The sequence below is a fragment of the Musa acuminata genome, chromosome BXJ2-8 (genome assembly GCF_036884655.1).
Source record: "Musa acuminata AAA Group cultivar baxijiao chromosome BXJ2-8, Cavendish_Baxijiao_AAA, whole genome shotgun sequence".
Classification (NCBI taxonomy): Eukaryota; Viridiplantae; Streptophyta; class Magnoliopsida; order Zingiberales; family Musaceae; genus Musa; species Musa acuminata.
Window position 1 is genome coordinate 42,725,810 of NC_088345.1, and position 16,105 is coordinate 42,741,914.

The 16,105-nt window shown below is 39.8% G+C and overlaps 2 protein-coding genes across 2 annotated transcripts; both read right to left on the reverse strand.

Moving 5' to 3' along the window:
* Window positions 1-188: 188 nt before the first annotated feature.
* LOC135619513 (uncharacterized) lies at window positions 189-9,100 on the reverse strand. Its single transcript, XM_065121607.1, has 9 exons — window positions 8,531-9,100; window positions 8,380-8,425; window positions 8,207-8,288; window positions 8,060-8,105; window positions 7,876-7,974; window positions 3,747-3,815; window positions 3,322-3,652; window positions 2,253-2,401; window positions 189-2,179 (listed from the first exon to the last, which is right to left on the reverse strand). The coding sequence occupies exons 1-9, from the start codon at window positions 9,041-9,043 to the stop codon at window positions 731-733; spliced, it is 2,784 nt and encodes a 927-aa protein (XP_064977679.1). The 5' UTR covers window positions 9,044-9,100; the 3' UTR covers window positions 189-730.
* A 966-nt stretch (window positions 9,101-10,066) lies between these two features.
* Window positions 10,067-10,672, reverse strand: LOC103994753 (glycine-rich cell wall structural protein 1). The gene has a single exon (XM_009415182.2). The coding sequence runs from the start codon at window positions 10,670-10,672 to the stop codon at window positions 10,067-10,069; it is 606 nt and encodes a 201-aa protein (XP_009413457.2).
* Between the last annotated feature and the right edge of the window lie 5,433 nt (window positions 10,673-16,105).

Consider the following 16,105-nt stretch of genomic DNA (forward strand, 5'->3'; position numbering starts at 1 on the left):
TGATGATTTTGGATTCAATAATTCATCATTTACTCTTTTTTCTTTGTTGTTTTACAATTCAAAATTTTCGAGAAGCTTATCATTTAGTAAAAGAAAAATCATTTTCAATAAATATACTCGAGACTCTCATCATCGATCCAATAATACGGATATAAATATATAGAAAAATTAAATACCATGAAAAAAGATGATCACAATCATAATTTGGCTTCTTTTCATTGGACAGAATCTAAAAAAGATTCTGCTACAGCTGTTAAACAGTAACGGAAGAAAGACCAGATCAACTGAATTGCCCAAAGTACATCTGCCCAATTCACTTGCTAATCCACTGCAAGAAGATATGTTGCCATGGTGGAAGCTAAAGATGAGAGTATCAGCAACCTGAAGCCATCATCCATTGTGGTCTTTGAAGATACACAATTCTCTAACCACATACTTGCAATCCACATAGGTTATCTGCTAGTCTGGTCTTCGGAATTACCTAATTCTTCCGTGACATGCCCGGCCATAACAAATGATTCAAGCAAAAGATCTGTTGCATTTAACGATCACCACTCGGTTTGTTTTCCCCTTCAAATATCTACCAAACTTCCTGCCACAAGCTTCATCCAGCATAGAGGAATTCCACATCGATTAACCTCTCCTTTTGCATGCATCAATTCACAATGGCTGGTTGCACAACATCAATAACTTCCTGCGTGGCGAATTTAACAGGACCAAACATGAAATGTCAAAGCTGCAAAGCCAAATCCGGCTGCTGAGAGTCCTTGAGAATCCCTGAAGAGTGCGGAACAGGAGATCCTGGGGGCTGGAAGCTAATGTTCAAGTCTGGAGGGCAAACGCTCTTAGGATGCCTGTTTTCTGTTTGTCGAAGCAGGCCTTGCTGTGGAGTCTGACCTTGAAATCTGGACATACCGGTTGCGCCTAGTTGTGGGAAGATGACCAGTCCTTTGTTACAAAACTGGGGTTCAGAACCAACCACCTGAATGGGCTGCCTAAAGGCTTGAGACATGGAAGTTGTGTTGGAATCATCAGAAACTCTGGAGGATACCTTTGGTGCTCTCGAAGTAGAACCGTAAAAATATGTAGAAGCAGATGCATTTGGACTGTCACGACCATTAACAGCATTAACTGACGTTTTAGATTGTGTGGAAGCTCCAATGGACATCCATGCTCCAGCTGCAGCAGCATCTGCAGTATTTGGACTTTCTCTACCAGTTGGTGGAACAGCTGATGGCAAAAGTTTAGAAGAATCAACAGAATTGTTTGAAATGTTCGACTGGTTAAGCATCTCGATTGGCCAGCCCATTAGTCTTGACGGATGATTGAGGCTATACTCATGTAATGTCTGGTGTTCATCGCCCACAATTCCTTTTTGATATTTGGAGGAAAATCCCATGGTATTTCCAAGAATGTTGCTGCTAGATCCACCCAAGACTTTCCCATTACTTGATTGACCAACAGGAACTCTTCCATCAGTTGTACTGCATGGCACCATTGCCACTGTTTGTTTTAGAGGTTCAGGCTGCCCAAGTTTTCTGTCTAATGAAATTCTCCCAGGAGGTTTAAAAGCGGCAACCCCTGTAAAGATTTCAGGCCTTTGTACAGATTGATCTACCAAACTACAACTTGAGGAAGATTGCTGATGTTCTCGGGCTTGTTCCAAAAAGGTACCACTAACCTTGGCAAGATTAGAGGTCACTTGTTTGTTCTTCTGTTGTAATACAGCAGCATTTGGCCTTAGCTGAGTTTCAGAGATGAAGCTAGGTGACTGTTGCTTCACTTCTGTAAATCCACAAAGATTATTTCCCCCCGTCACAGGACCAGAACCTCTATTGTAAATTGTGGTGCCTAGCTTACTCTGGATACCATAATTTACTTCCCGACTATTTCCATTGGCTTTTTTACCCAATGCAGTTGCTTTATCCTTCAATGGCATCTTGGACTGAAGAGTTGTATTTGTATCTAGTTGCTGATGCTGTAGCTGGGGAATGTTCTCGAAAGAAAGAATAGGAGTTGGAAGTGGTTCATATTCTCCAACCCAACCAGAACCAAACTTAACACCAGAAGGCAATGCACTTTCAATTCTCTGTGAAGCAATTCTCCAGGCAATGGGCCCAAGATTACCAGCAAAACGAGCCAGGCTCCTTGCATACGAGTATTCTGCATCGAGTCCAACCTGATTCAGAAAATAAAAAATCAGATGGGCACGGAAAAACGAAAGACATCAATAAGTAACCTTTGTTACATACAGGGACCAGCTTCCTATGCTCGCCATCAAGAACATCACAAACCATGCCAGACACCTGTGGAGACTGTTCGTCACATACATTGTAACTAGCACGCCGATTTTCATCTCCCTCAAGTGACTTTTTCCCAAGCTTAGATGGAGAGCCTTTCACTGGAAGAGAAAACAAATTGATAGTAATAGATAAAATGTGAAATAATTCTTCTTAAAAAAGTCAATGATATAATACCCACTTGAATTTAGCCAGATATCACTATGCCCAACAGTTATTCCATTTGAACACTTGACCCACCTTTGGATGTTTACATCAGATAGACTATCCTAAGTTATGAAAAATTAAGTTACTTACAATGTCAATAAGGCACATATGTGGTGATCTGCGATCCTGTACTGCCATATTGAAGTTGTGAATACATAACTTCTAAACTGCACACCAATAAATACTGTGGCGACATGACACAAGACACAGTATCCCCATGGGCTTAACATGGTGTTAGTCTGGTATCCATTGGGCGGATGCAGAACCTGTAGGACTCCTACACTCATGTTGTGTTAGCACCACCCAAGTACCACGTTATGGCCACACCGGCTTCCTTTTACATCATTATCAAAGTTCATTTCCTTTGTAATGGCTTTTGATGTTTTCATTTTAGGACCATCTTAGCCCTCTTCTTATAAAATATGAAGGGCATTCTCCTTGTAATCTAATATTTTAGTGTAAGGTGGGTAAAAAAACTGCCATGTATCTAATGAAAGAAATCTTGGGTGGATTTCAGGAAACAAAATGATTCACAGTTACGTAAAATTATACTATATCACATGGGAACTCTATAGTAACCCAACAAAAAAACATGACTGATTAACATCGACCGAATCGATGTCATCATAGGAGCTATTGCAGGTTACCATCACTGTCTAGTCAATTCACAACTCTTTAAGGATTTTTAGCTACAGCAAGCGATCTTGGTTCTAGAACATCAGATACTTTCAGAAACATCTGAATCATTTAAATAAAGAGTGTAGAAGATCTTCTACCAATATCATAACCTATTGAAAGCCCCTAATTACCATACCTCTAAGGTCATCCACCTTCTCTGACTTACTCTCCCCGAGGGAAGAACTGCCATCAGCAAGACCATTGGAAGTGGTTGCAGGATCTACACCACTAGCTTCTGCTGTGCTCAACCCAGTACAGGGCTCACCTCCAGAAGCAATAGTTGTAGCAGAAGAGATATCAGACACAAAATTTTCTTGAGCAACTCTTGGCGGGCACATCTGTAGCAGTTTTTTCTCAATGGGATTGAAAACAGTCTTCTCTTCACATTTAGAATAAGTTTCCATGCATTTGCCCTCAATTCTTAGCTTCTGAAATTCTTTTCTTCCAATATCTTGCATAGACCGTGCCTTTTGGGGAGTAGGATAAGGATTATTAACAATGATTATGAAGAAGACCATATCTATCTATTTGTCTGAACAATACAGCAGGAGCTCCTAATACCTGTCTGAAGTATATTGTATCTGGTGCATTGTACTGCATGGCATTACTGCAAATCAAGAAGACATCATCCTGCATTTAATAATTAATCTCATAAGGAGACCATATAAGAAACAAAGTTTACAAGGATCAATTTTCTGAGAGAACGAAGAACTTGAATTTTCATTGTGAAAGTTAAAATATATGATAAACAAGTTTGGTCAGTAAGACGGACCGAAAACATGCTTCTAGATCTAAATTATCAGCTGTCCTAGTTGTGAAACAAATGATGAAGGGGAACCAAGTGATATAACAGAAGGAAAAGAAAGAGGAAGCAGGAAAGGGAAAAGAAAAAAGGAGGGTAGGGTGGAGGAGGGGGGGTTGGCTCCAGGAATCTCTCTAGGCCAGGTCAGCTTCTTAGACTACGTGGGAGAAGCATAAATTACAATTTTCTAGCTCTGTCAGCAACAGTTCCTTCACTAGTGTTGGATATATGCTGTATAATTATCTACGATTCTTCTGTGACACAGAATACATGGAAATTATGTATGACTCACCACTGTGGACATGAGCCCTTTCTCTGTGAGTACAAACATAAAACAATTATACAGTCTATCCAGTGTTTTGTGCAAACTTGCAAAATGTATAGTACATAACTGTTTGAAAGGATATAAGTATATATCCAATTAGGGGTACCCAAGTGTAGATGTACTTAGGCCCATTTCTTTTCCTGATTACCTTTATTAAGGTTCACTATAAGAATATGGACTAGAGTTTAACAGAGGTTTATGCCATCACAAAGAACCTTTAAGTGTTTGTGCGATTTAGCAGAGGTTCACAAATGGACCCAGTCAATAACCTTTTTTAAACTGATTCAGAAGACATTAATAGAAGAATCGACAGCCATTATCCATCTAACCATCTTCTTTGGTGTTCAATCAGTAACCATGACTTCAATTCCAGAACCTCTAAATCTCTCTAATAAACCAAAGGTTAGTTGTAGTTGTCTATAACTGAAATCCTTTCATTGCTCTTTGGTGAAGTCACTAATTTGCACAAAATAGGGCTTACAGCTGTTAGTATTTGATTTTTCTTCTGCTTAATTCCTCTTGAACAATTCAATTTATGTGTTTGTTTATCCATTATTATAATCTGATAATTTATGCAAATTATTTATTTTCCAAATTTTGTTCCTCTGTATTCCATTTTGGTTTTTCTCTGATTGCGCGAATTAGAAATAGCCTATTGGTTTTTTTTTTTTAAATTACAGTATTGTGTAAGCCTATCTAGCCAAAATTGTCACTATCAATTGGAGAACTCACTTGACTCAACAAACTACTTATGTAAAAATTTATTTACGTATCACAGAAAGAATTTCAACACTAAAGCCCCAAAGAAAATATATGTATGGTGGATGCACATTCATATTTGCATTTGACCCCAATCGAGTGATATTAAATGAAGCTTTATAAGCAATAAATTATTAATTGATAAAAAGAGCAGCTAACAACCCAAAAAATTAGAAAAACAAAGAAATTATGTGATATCCCATATACAAGCTTATATGGCAATCAAAACCCAATAAAGAGTGTACTAAATAAAGAAACTTAAATATGAGTGGTGGCAAAGACAGCAGCTATAACAGCGCAAGGGACTAGTAAAAGTGGACGATGACGATAAGAAAAACAGGTGTGAAGTGCAGCACAATGACAAGAAAAGAAAGAAGCCATGTGCAGGTATAATGAAAAGTGCATGCAGTAGACATGATATGACGCTGCATTACATGCTTAAATTGTTAAGAAGTATAAATTATGGTAGCTTTTTTAACCTGCAATGCCACCTGGCTTACAGCATCTCTGGTGTTCTTTTATTGCTTTCCTATAAATCCTTCCAGGTTATCTCATTAGTTTAATTTTGGGCAAATAAGGATCCTATTGCTGAGAAGTGAACTCCCTCCAAGTTCTTTCCAAGGATGCTACACATATTCAATTAGTGTGCAGGACCATACACTCATTATGCATGTTAACATGCAAAGTAGATGAGCAGTGATTTAAAAAGCGCTAGGCGCCAAGGTCCAAAAATGCCTAAGGCGCTAGGCGCTAGGCGCTCGCCCAAACGCTCGCCCGAGCGAAGCGAGACGCTAAAATATAAAAATATATAATATAATTAATAAATATAATTATTTAAATAAAAAATATGCTATTAAATTAAGAAAATTGGGTACAAAATCACAATAAATAAATAAATCATAATAGTATATTTTTGTATTTTTTAAATAACAAATATAATATTAAATAAATAAAAATTAATAGTATAAAAATAAAAATAATATATTATTAATCTAATAAATAAAAATACTATTATTAGTATACAGTTAGCAGTATACTGTTAATATAATGTTAACAGTATAGTGAGAAGAGTGTGAGAACGGAGAAGAAATCTTGGCGACAAAATCGCAAGTATTAGGGTTGGGGAAGTCGGGGAAATCGCGAGAGGGAGCCTGATATCGATGATTTAGTTGGTTCGGTTGAACCAACTAAAGCACCGGAGACCAACCAAACCTAAAAATCTGGTTCGGTCGCCTAGTTTAACCTAGGCGCTCACCCGAAGAGCCCGACGCCTGGGCTCGGGCGAGCGCCTAGGCGGGACCTCTTTGAAGCGAGGCGCTTGGACATGAAGCGAGGCGCTCGGGCCTCACCTCGCCCAAGCGCCTATTGAAATCACTGTAGATGAGTAAAATTACAATTGACGCACTAAGATTATTGATATAATTATGCTTAAACAATTCCAGCATAAATTGCTGTCTACATTAATACAACCTGATAAGGCCAAGACGAAGAACAACCGCCTTTATCACATCCAAGTTCAGAATTCAAATGGGGAAACAAGTGCTGTTTGTTGGTAGATCATGTAATAATTAGTACTACATATTAAACAAGCGATAAGCATGAGAATGTGGAAGATATGATGTAAAACAAGTGACAATTAGTAACAAAAGCAATCTACTCAGGTTGACAATCTGAAATGCATCTACGAAAGTAAATTTAAATAATAAATCTTATTTGGATAAAATTAGATAGCCCTGTAGTTTAAGAAACAAAAATATGGAACCTAGAAATTTAGATGAAATTATCATACGGACAAAGGCAATGTGTTTTAAAGGGGGAAAATGTCCCCAAAAGTGCATTTCATATGTTCTGTTTCAAGAAGCTAAGTCCATGTTCAGAAAAAGAAGATATCTGAGATAGCTTCAAAAAATATGTTTGCAGCTCAAATCACTTGTATTATGGTTCCACCTAACTAGCCTTGCCATGTCAAGGTTGAACGTCTATCATAACTATCATTCATTGAACGAGTTCACATAAAGCTTTACCAATGGTCTGATTCTGGTCATGTATAGTCAATCTGCATATTTATGGTAGGACAAACATGCATATTGGGCTGTACTGCAACATGTAACAATCAAGCAACCTCATTTTATTATATTAAATGCATAACAAGCAAGCATAAAGCGTAATCTTAGTATGGGCAAAGGGCAATTTTTTTTTGCTTGTAAGGAAGTAGGCAAAGGTATGTGTGGTTCTGAAGAAAGTGCCTACTTCCTTACATTTGTGAGAAATATAGATGCTGCAAACTGTAAATATGGAGCTACAAAAGAGATGAAAGGACTAGATTTGATTTTTGAAGGGGGTTTTTTCCAAAGCCAAAAAACTGCTGTTAAATGTAGGATTTGCATATCCACACTATCTATATTTCCCATAATCAAATACACCATTGAAAAAATTAAAATGAATAGGGTTATTGTCAGTAAAAGAAAAGGATGATAACACTAGGTGCTTTGCCTTGATACCTAGTCAAAAATCAACAATACATTAGCACAAACTTGGAAAAGATAACATAATAGGTTGTCCAACATCAAGTTGTTCTCAAACTTTTCACATAAATCCTGATGATTAGGCTGGGTTCATTGCAACAAAACAAATGGAAACTTCATTAATAATTTTATTATGAGTTTCTTCTCACTCCTACCTTCTCAAGGAACTAAATAGTTTCCAGCTATTCACAAAGTAATTTGCTGCTTAAATAAGCATCTAAATTATGTGGAACACGAAATATAAATTTGCAATAGCAGTAATCAAAGTGGAAGGGTTACCTCAAATTGTTCAAAAGAACGATAGGCTTCGGTTGCCAGCTTCTTCCTTACAGTCCCAAAGTCCATCGGATGCTCAATCACATCATAATAATCAGGAAGCTGAAACAAAACAAGCATTGTAATAAGGTTGAACAAAGCCCACCATCTTTCCTCTAATTTTTCGAAGTATCAAGTATAAACAAACCTCTTCAGGATCCACTGGCTCCGCAAACACTCCATATGTGTCCTTCCTGACACACCAAAATCATAGAATTCAATAGGAACACAATGCCACTTAAGCAATTACAACGGGACAAAAAAAAAAAACTGTTCTCCATATAGAGCAATTTACTTCTGAATCTTGTCAAGAACGGCCTCCAGTAATTTCCTCTCGGGCAAACACGTTCCTGCCACCTGAGAACTAGTGGACACCCCTGAAGACAAGAAGCTTACACCATCAATTTTAAAGAGGATACTTTGCTCGAACATTATCACAAAACAACGAAGAACTACGTAGAATCTAACCTGTAGCAGACCCCTTCAAACTCTGAAGAAGAATTATCTTCCCCGTCTGCAAGAATAAAGAGTCAGTAAATATTATCAACATGTGGAACGAAATGGAATTAGAGGGAACAAAGAAGCAGTGTGTAGGAACAACTTGAACTGTACATTGTACCTCTCGGTCACCAGATCCACCAGAACGAACACCATCATCACATCCGTCTAATCGCCGCTTCTTCGGCGGCTTCATTGTCTCCCCCTCCGCCTCCTCGTCCTCTTCATCATCATCATCCACATACGAAGAAAACGAAGCCAACGACGAAAAGGACGATGCGGGCACCACTGGCACACCCCTCCGAGGCCTCTCCTCCTCCGTTGTGGCGGTAGTCGGGCCAGCAGGAGGCAACTTGAGTATGAGATTTAGCTTCCGCCTCTTCCCCTTCCCTTCCTGCTCCTCCATCACCTCCTCCTCCTCCTCCTCCTCCTCCTCCTCCTCCTCCTCTTCATCCAAGTAGTCGTCGAAGTCGGCGAAATCGTCTAGGAGGGTACGGCGGCGCCGTGGGCGGAGAGTCCGGCGGGGAGCCGTCGACGGCCGTGGAGGCGAAGGAGGAGAGTAGTGAAGGTGGCCGCCCTCCCGCTTCTTCCGCGGCCGGCCCCTCTTCTTCTTCGTCGCCGCCGCCGCCGTCATCGCTCGCCTTTTTCCCTTTATTTTTTGTTTTTTGTTTTTTTTTTTTCTGTTCCGCCCTTTCCCAAGTCGTCTACAATTATATATTCACTAAGCGATGCTGTTTGTTTACGTCCAAACCGTACCCCCCACATCCACCCTCCTCTGACTTGAGAACGGAGCCCTTGTGGGACCCACCGTGAGTCCATCGCTGCCTGATTGGAGACAGGTATCGTACACGGGTAATTGATAGTTTTTGTTTTATTATTATTATTATGATCATTATGTTGGTAACTCTTGCTGACTCTGTGCTTGCATTTATCATCCGTTGTTTATTTATTAGATACAGATTTTAGATCAATCGATACTTAAAATTTGTTCTTATTATTTCTTTTTTGAGGCATATAGATATATTGATGGATGTTGAGAAAGGGTAGAATCAGAGGGTGGGTTTGCCACAGAAGAGTTGATACGGTGTGTGGGGTCGCTGCTTGCTGCAGCTGTTGAGCACAGTGAGGAGCTACTCCTACTGCTAGTGGACTTGGGGATTAGTCTTGCATGATGAGAATCTTAGTACGATAAAAATGTGGTCCATACTGAAATGAAAGGGTAGGAAAAATTGTATCTTTAACATGATGTAGAGTATATATAAATCTCGCACACTTGTTTCTACAACAGCTCTCAATTATGATTCGTACGTATCCAATCGATGGCTCAGATGGGTAGCATTCAAGTCTACAGTGACGGTAGAAGAAGTACAACAGAGAAATGACGCCAACTCTGACATACTCTCTAACTCGGTCATGAACCCAAGAAAGATTACTGTACACAAAGTTTTGACGAAACACTACTCTCGTGAGGTTCTGTAAAATGGAAAAAATACATCATTAAATCGAATGTAAATGCTGCAAACACAATCATAAGAGCTCGTTTGATTTCTTTTGGAGGTCATTGACATGCAAATATGTTTGCATCCTCTACGATTATAGCTTCAAAAACTTATCTAATCCCTGACGTCACGGGGTGTACTGGAACATCGAGACGTGATCAACCTCGACCACCGCCGCCGCCGCCGCCGTTACCTCCTGCTTCGGCTCCTCCAGCCGAGGCATCTCCGTCGCCTCCACCACTTCCGCCGCTACCACTTGCACTTCCATGACCGTCCCCGCTAGCCACCACCCCTCCGGCGCTTCCCACTCCGCCACCACCTCCTGACGCTCCACCGCCACTCCCCGCACCTCCTCCGGCACCGCCTCCGACGCTCACGCTCACACCACCACGCCCGATACTAACTCCAACTCCGCCGCCACCTCCGCCACCGACGCTGACGCTGCCGTTGTTCGCACTAGCGGCACCGCCTCCGCCGACCCCCACTGCGACGTTCGCTCCGCCTTTCCCTATGTGGATGCCGACCCCAACACCGATCCCTCCGCCAACGCTAGCTCCCTCGCCACGTGAAGTGCCAGCTCCGCCACCAGCTCCTCCACCGATAGTGATGTCAGTACCAGAGCTGTTATGGCTCACACTGATACCAAACCCACTGCCGCTGCCGCCGGTTTTTAGCGAGAAACGCTTGTTCTCAGCCAAAGCGCTATTATCATCAAGCAGAATTCTCGCACAGGCAAGTGAGGGAAGAATTAAGATCGGCAACATTGCGTGCGTTAGAAACAGAAGAAAGGAGCATGACATCGTCACGGATGCAGCAGCAGTAGAAGTAATCATTGTGATGCTGTAGGGAGATGAGTTCTAACTCAAGGTGAGCTCTATATAAGGAGAGAGAAATCAATGGGATCACATTCCTATCTTACGGCTGGTGAGTGACCTTGTGGGCTGCCATCGGACTTCGAAGGGCCGCCAATGGCGAGGGTGGTGATCGGGGTTGTCACACACCTAACGTACCGTATGATATCTCGGCGTTGACCAGTACACAGCTGCTTGGATTTGGAGGCCTCCGTTCACCATGTTTGGGTCGATGTCTCTTTCTTTTCGGTGGGGATTGCGGAGGTCAAATTGATCCTGTTTAATTCCACAGCTAAGACTTTGCCACCACTATCACATTGACTCCTTCGCTACTGAGGTCCTGGTAAAAATCGTGGACCAAGTTCTTATTCTTGTCTTCGCCTACTCTCGGGTGCAGTAGTTCTATCTGTACTGCTCATACCAAGCATCTTCTGATTTATCAATGTGTATTCATCAGCTGAGCTGATCATAACTAAAAGTAAATGTTGTTTCATGTCATATGTGTTTGTATGTATATATGAGTTTTTCTCAATAATTTTGTCCTGTGTTGCACACCTAAAGATGAAGGACGTTCCATGATGTCAATGGTTTACACTAATCTCAGCTCTACTTGGAACACACGTTCTGGTGTTGTTTGTTAACATTGTCCATAGATTTGTAGCCGTTCTGAACACGAAAGCTACAGTTGATAACGTTGGGACGAAATCAATGGTAAGTGGGTTTCGAGGAACAGTTAGCTTGAGTCAGCCGAGAGCTACTTTTAAGCGTAAAGTAGGAAAGAACACAGTTTGACGCCAAAGAAGCTGGCATATACCTCTTCTCTCTATTAGACTTCACGCTGGATGGGAGTAGGCCGAAAAGGAAGATACTATTCCCATGGAAAGAGGCTTTCCAAGTCAAAGCAAATAAGAAGAGAGATTTTACTGTGTTTGGTGATCTAGCACTCTAGAGAACTTTTCTTTGCGGAGAGGAAACTAATAGAATCACAAACATTAGGAACCGCATTTTCTTGAGAAGTCGCTGATAGTACGGCGAGGAGGCACTAATACATGCAAGCACATGTTCCTTCACATCTTCTGTAGAGACAACATCCACTAGGAGGTCAAAAACATAGGTCCTCGTGATGGCTACAGCAGTGTCGCTCTTGCGCAAGATGCTTCGCTTGTTCTCCTCAGCATGGGTCCATGAATTATACATCAGTCCAAGAATAAACGTCTCATATTTCTGTTCATGACCTCTTTTATCCGTGCCACTCTGGTTTTTGAGATTAGAGGCTGCAGCAATCTCCTGTTATTGGCTTGCCTAAAACACGTGTGTCTGGGTGCAGTTGATTCATCGGCTGCTACCGAATGCTGTGATAGGGGAGAAGGTGCTGAGTTGGTTGTACATGGAAGCTGCAGGAGCAGTCAGCTGGCTGGATGAAGGTGGGAAGCAGGCGACCATCATTTGGTTAGCTTGATATGGCAAGCCAACATATGGTAATTGGACAGCACCAGTCACTGCTTGCTGCCCCTGCTCTGGGACCTCCTTATCGACCTGCACCAGTAAAATCCTACTTCCAATAAAAAAAGGCCTCGGGTGAAGAAAGAAACATGAGAAGGAAGAAGAAAACATTTAATTAGAATTAAGACTTTTCTTGTTCCGATAGAAAAGCATTTTCTACGGGGGATGGTGGGAATGGAGTAGCCGCAAATGCAGCTTTCCCTCAACATTTCATGGAACACAAGCGACAAACCGACACCCTTGCTTGAGGCATAGAGAAAGGAGCATGTTCTTGGACAAAGGGACACGATGACGAACAGTAGATTGCAACTAAAGCTCAAGCAACCCTGGTTACAGCACAAAAGGATGAGCAAGTAAGCTTAAGTTTGACCAGATGTTCCGGACCATAAGAGGCTATTACATTGCCCTCTGCAGATTTTAGTCCAGATACAGATACAGTACAAAGTCTCGAGTCACTCTACGTGTTTGACCATTTTTCACACAAGATGCAGAGTCCTTGGAGCATGCAATAGAAAATGACCGATTCTGCTACTGCCAAAAGGTTTACAAATTTACATCTTATATTTAAAAAATATTATTTTTATCATACTAATTATCATGGGCTTAGTTAGTTTTACGTTAATCGTACAACATCCTTGCTTATCTATGCGTAAAGGATCGACCTCCTCGAAACATTTTATGGGTTATATGAAACATTTAACTTGTGATCCCACGAGTAGATACTTTAGTAAACAATTGATAGGTAATGTAAATTATAAATATAGTCTTGGTAAACTTTGAACTTGTCTTGTGACAAAAGGTCCAAGGCGATCAACAATGACTAACAATCCCCGTAAGTGCTCACATGACATTGTTATGAAATAGATAGTAAACTAACCCCGAATAATATCCCAAAGAACTATGTCACTCAGGTGGCTCCAAGGTGTTGTACTGACTAACACTCCATACTACTTTAGGGAGCTAGAAAACTCCCAAAATGACTACTTAGATAGTTTATTTTTGAGTAATTTTGCGTCTGCATGATGACTACACATAACCTACTTTTACTGGACTGAAACAATCATAAAAACTAATCAAAATGGGGTTGACTAGCCTACTGTAAACCCTTTATATACTATACAAAGCATAAATAAGCCGAAAGACTTAAGCATACATAAACATTATAGCAAACAATTTTTTTGTACAAATTTGTTTGTAACCTTACAAATGTGCATCTTCTCGCTTTTGCTTAATTTTTAATGTTCTGCTTTAGCTACAATGTACCTCCCTTAATTTTTAACTACTTTCCAAACCCAACTAAAATGGGGCTGTTAAGTCTTCAACCGTTCCTTTACATGTTGTGCAAAACATGAACAAATAGAAAGATACAAACATACACAAGTATTACATCAAACATCATGTTTAGAACTTTATCCATGATACTACGTCACTCAAAACGTAGATTAAATCATAAATACTATCAATTTGTTTCATCATCAAAATCCGAGATTCAACACTTAGAAACCTCTTATGGTCCCTTAAGGATCTACAAAAAGGAAGATGAGTTAGATGAAATGACTTAGGATCCTACAAGTAAATATTTTAATAAACACATGATAGACAATGCAAATTACAAATATATATTTTGTAAACTATGAATAATTACGCAACAAAGGGTGCAAGGCGATTCACCATAATAAAAAATCCCTACAAGTGTTCATACGATATTACTATGGAATAAGATAGCAAACTAGCCTAGATAATACTCTAAAGTCATGTGCCACTCGAGTAGCTCTAGGATACTATATTGGTTGACACTTCGTACCACTCTACATAGTTAAAAAATATCAAAATAACTATTTGGATAGTTTTACCTCTGTACAATATAGAGTACTATATTATATATAACTTATATTCACAAAACTAAAATGGTCATAAACAACAATCAAAATGAGATTTTCAAACCTACTACAAGCTCTCTATATATTATATAAAATATAAATAAAATTAAAAAAAATATAAATATACATAAATATTATATCAAACATTCTCTGTACAATAATTTTATATTTTATATTAAATAATTATTTTTACTATACTAATAACAAAATCATATATATTTTACAATCATCAAAGCGATTATCTTAGATATCTTATAGTAGAATTGTGTACATTGATCCTCGTGGAATCTCATGTTTGAAGGGAGCTTCACTTAAGTTGCTGGCGTCAAAGTCTTTGTAATCTCAAACTTAAAAGCATTATTCATTCCCACAATATGTCATATATTAATATCCAAATGGATAGCATGTAGCCGAGAGCTAAGGGAGGATGTGGAGGATATTAACAAATGTATTTTAAGAATTTAAAGAATAAGAGCAGTGTTTGTAATGCATTCGATCAGGATTAAGTTGCAGAAACAAATGTGCTTGCAGGCTAAAAATAAATGTATTCATTGATTTTCTTAGAATTGCATTGATGCTAGTTATTAACAACTTAGATATATTTGTTAACAACTTAATATCGTGGATCGGGAGTCGGTGCGGCTCAGTTTTATCTTGAAGGTATAAAATTGTCCATATGAATATTCTCAAGGGAGGAAAAAAATGACTAAGACCGAGCAAGGGCTGATGAGAGTGATTCCAAGGTTATCCCGAGGTAGAGTTGGAATATATTTAATCACTACGGGGACCTTGCACAATAGGTCGATGTTGGGAAGGATTATCGACCCAAACCCTCTAATGCATAAGTTAGCTGATGAAAATTTAGTTCTATATCTGGTAGGATTTTTTGGGATCGATTCTCTCTTTAGACATTGAAACCAATTTTTATATCTGCGGAGCTGATGGATGGGAACTGCGGCTACAAAAGCCGCTCATACCTCCTATGGCGTCTTCATGCAAGCGATTGACCCATATAACCCCTTGTAGCACGAGTAAGCCTATTTGGGTTCCTGTGACGTGATATCGATTCGTACCATCTCGTATAATGCAAGGTTGGTAAAGGACGATCGAGGGAGTGTCGATTGCCATCTCAACCCTCTTCTACATCAGATAGATGTCACATTGTCCTCCACATCAGTTCCTTGCGACTACCGATCAATGACCTTTGACGGAGTACTCTCTATCATTAATCTTTGTACACAAGAAGCATAACTAACCTTTACTATTTTAGAAATACTTGGACCAAAGTTCCTATAAAACCAATATTGAAAATGACTTTTAAGGAAGATGTGAAGACAAACCCCAAACATCTCAAACTTGTCTAAGAAGATATTATACAAACAATAGGTTCAACATATGGTAGAAACAGCAGGAAATCAGACCAACAAAAAAGAAAAACAACTTATTCATATTTGTGATCACAATAAGAGACAATTTACAAGATTATTACAGAAGGACAGAGATACTGTAGAGACCGATCTTAACACCAATGAGACAGTTCCTAAATGTATGATATCTTGGGAATGTGCGGAGGGAAAATTAAAAAAAAAAGGGGAAGAACGAGAAAATGTAAAGAAATGAATGATCAAGAAGTTTGCCTGCTGGTGATCTCCGGTGGAGATTGCGTTGTTATTCTACGGCGAGTGGGTCATTGATGATCCTCGGAATCGATCGTATCCTACGGCGAGGGGAGGAGGGGACGACAACATCCGTTACGGGATCGGCAATTGGCCGGTCCGTTCCGGTTCAAGAACGCAGTTCAAAACCCCGAATAGTTGTGCTTGCAGCTGTAGTTCATAACGTATAATAAGAACGGTAAAAGCTCCCGATGTGGATCAGATTGCATGATTAGAGAAGTCATTTGCCTGAAATTTGATTCCCTTTATTTGCATTCAAACTAAGTGAATAAGAATTTTTTTAGATC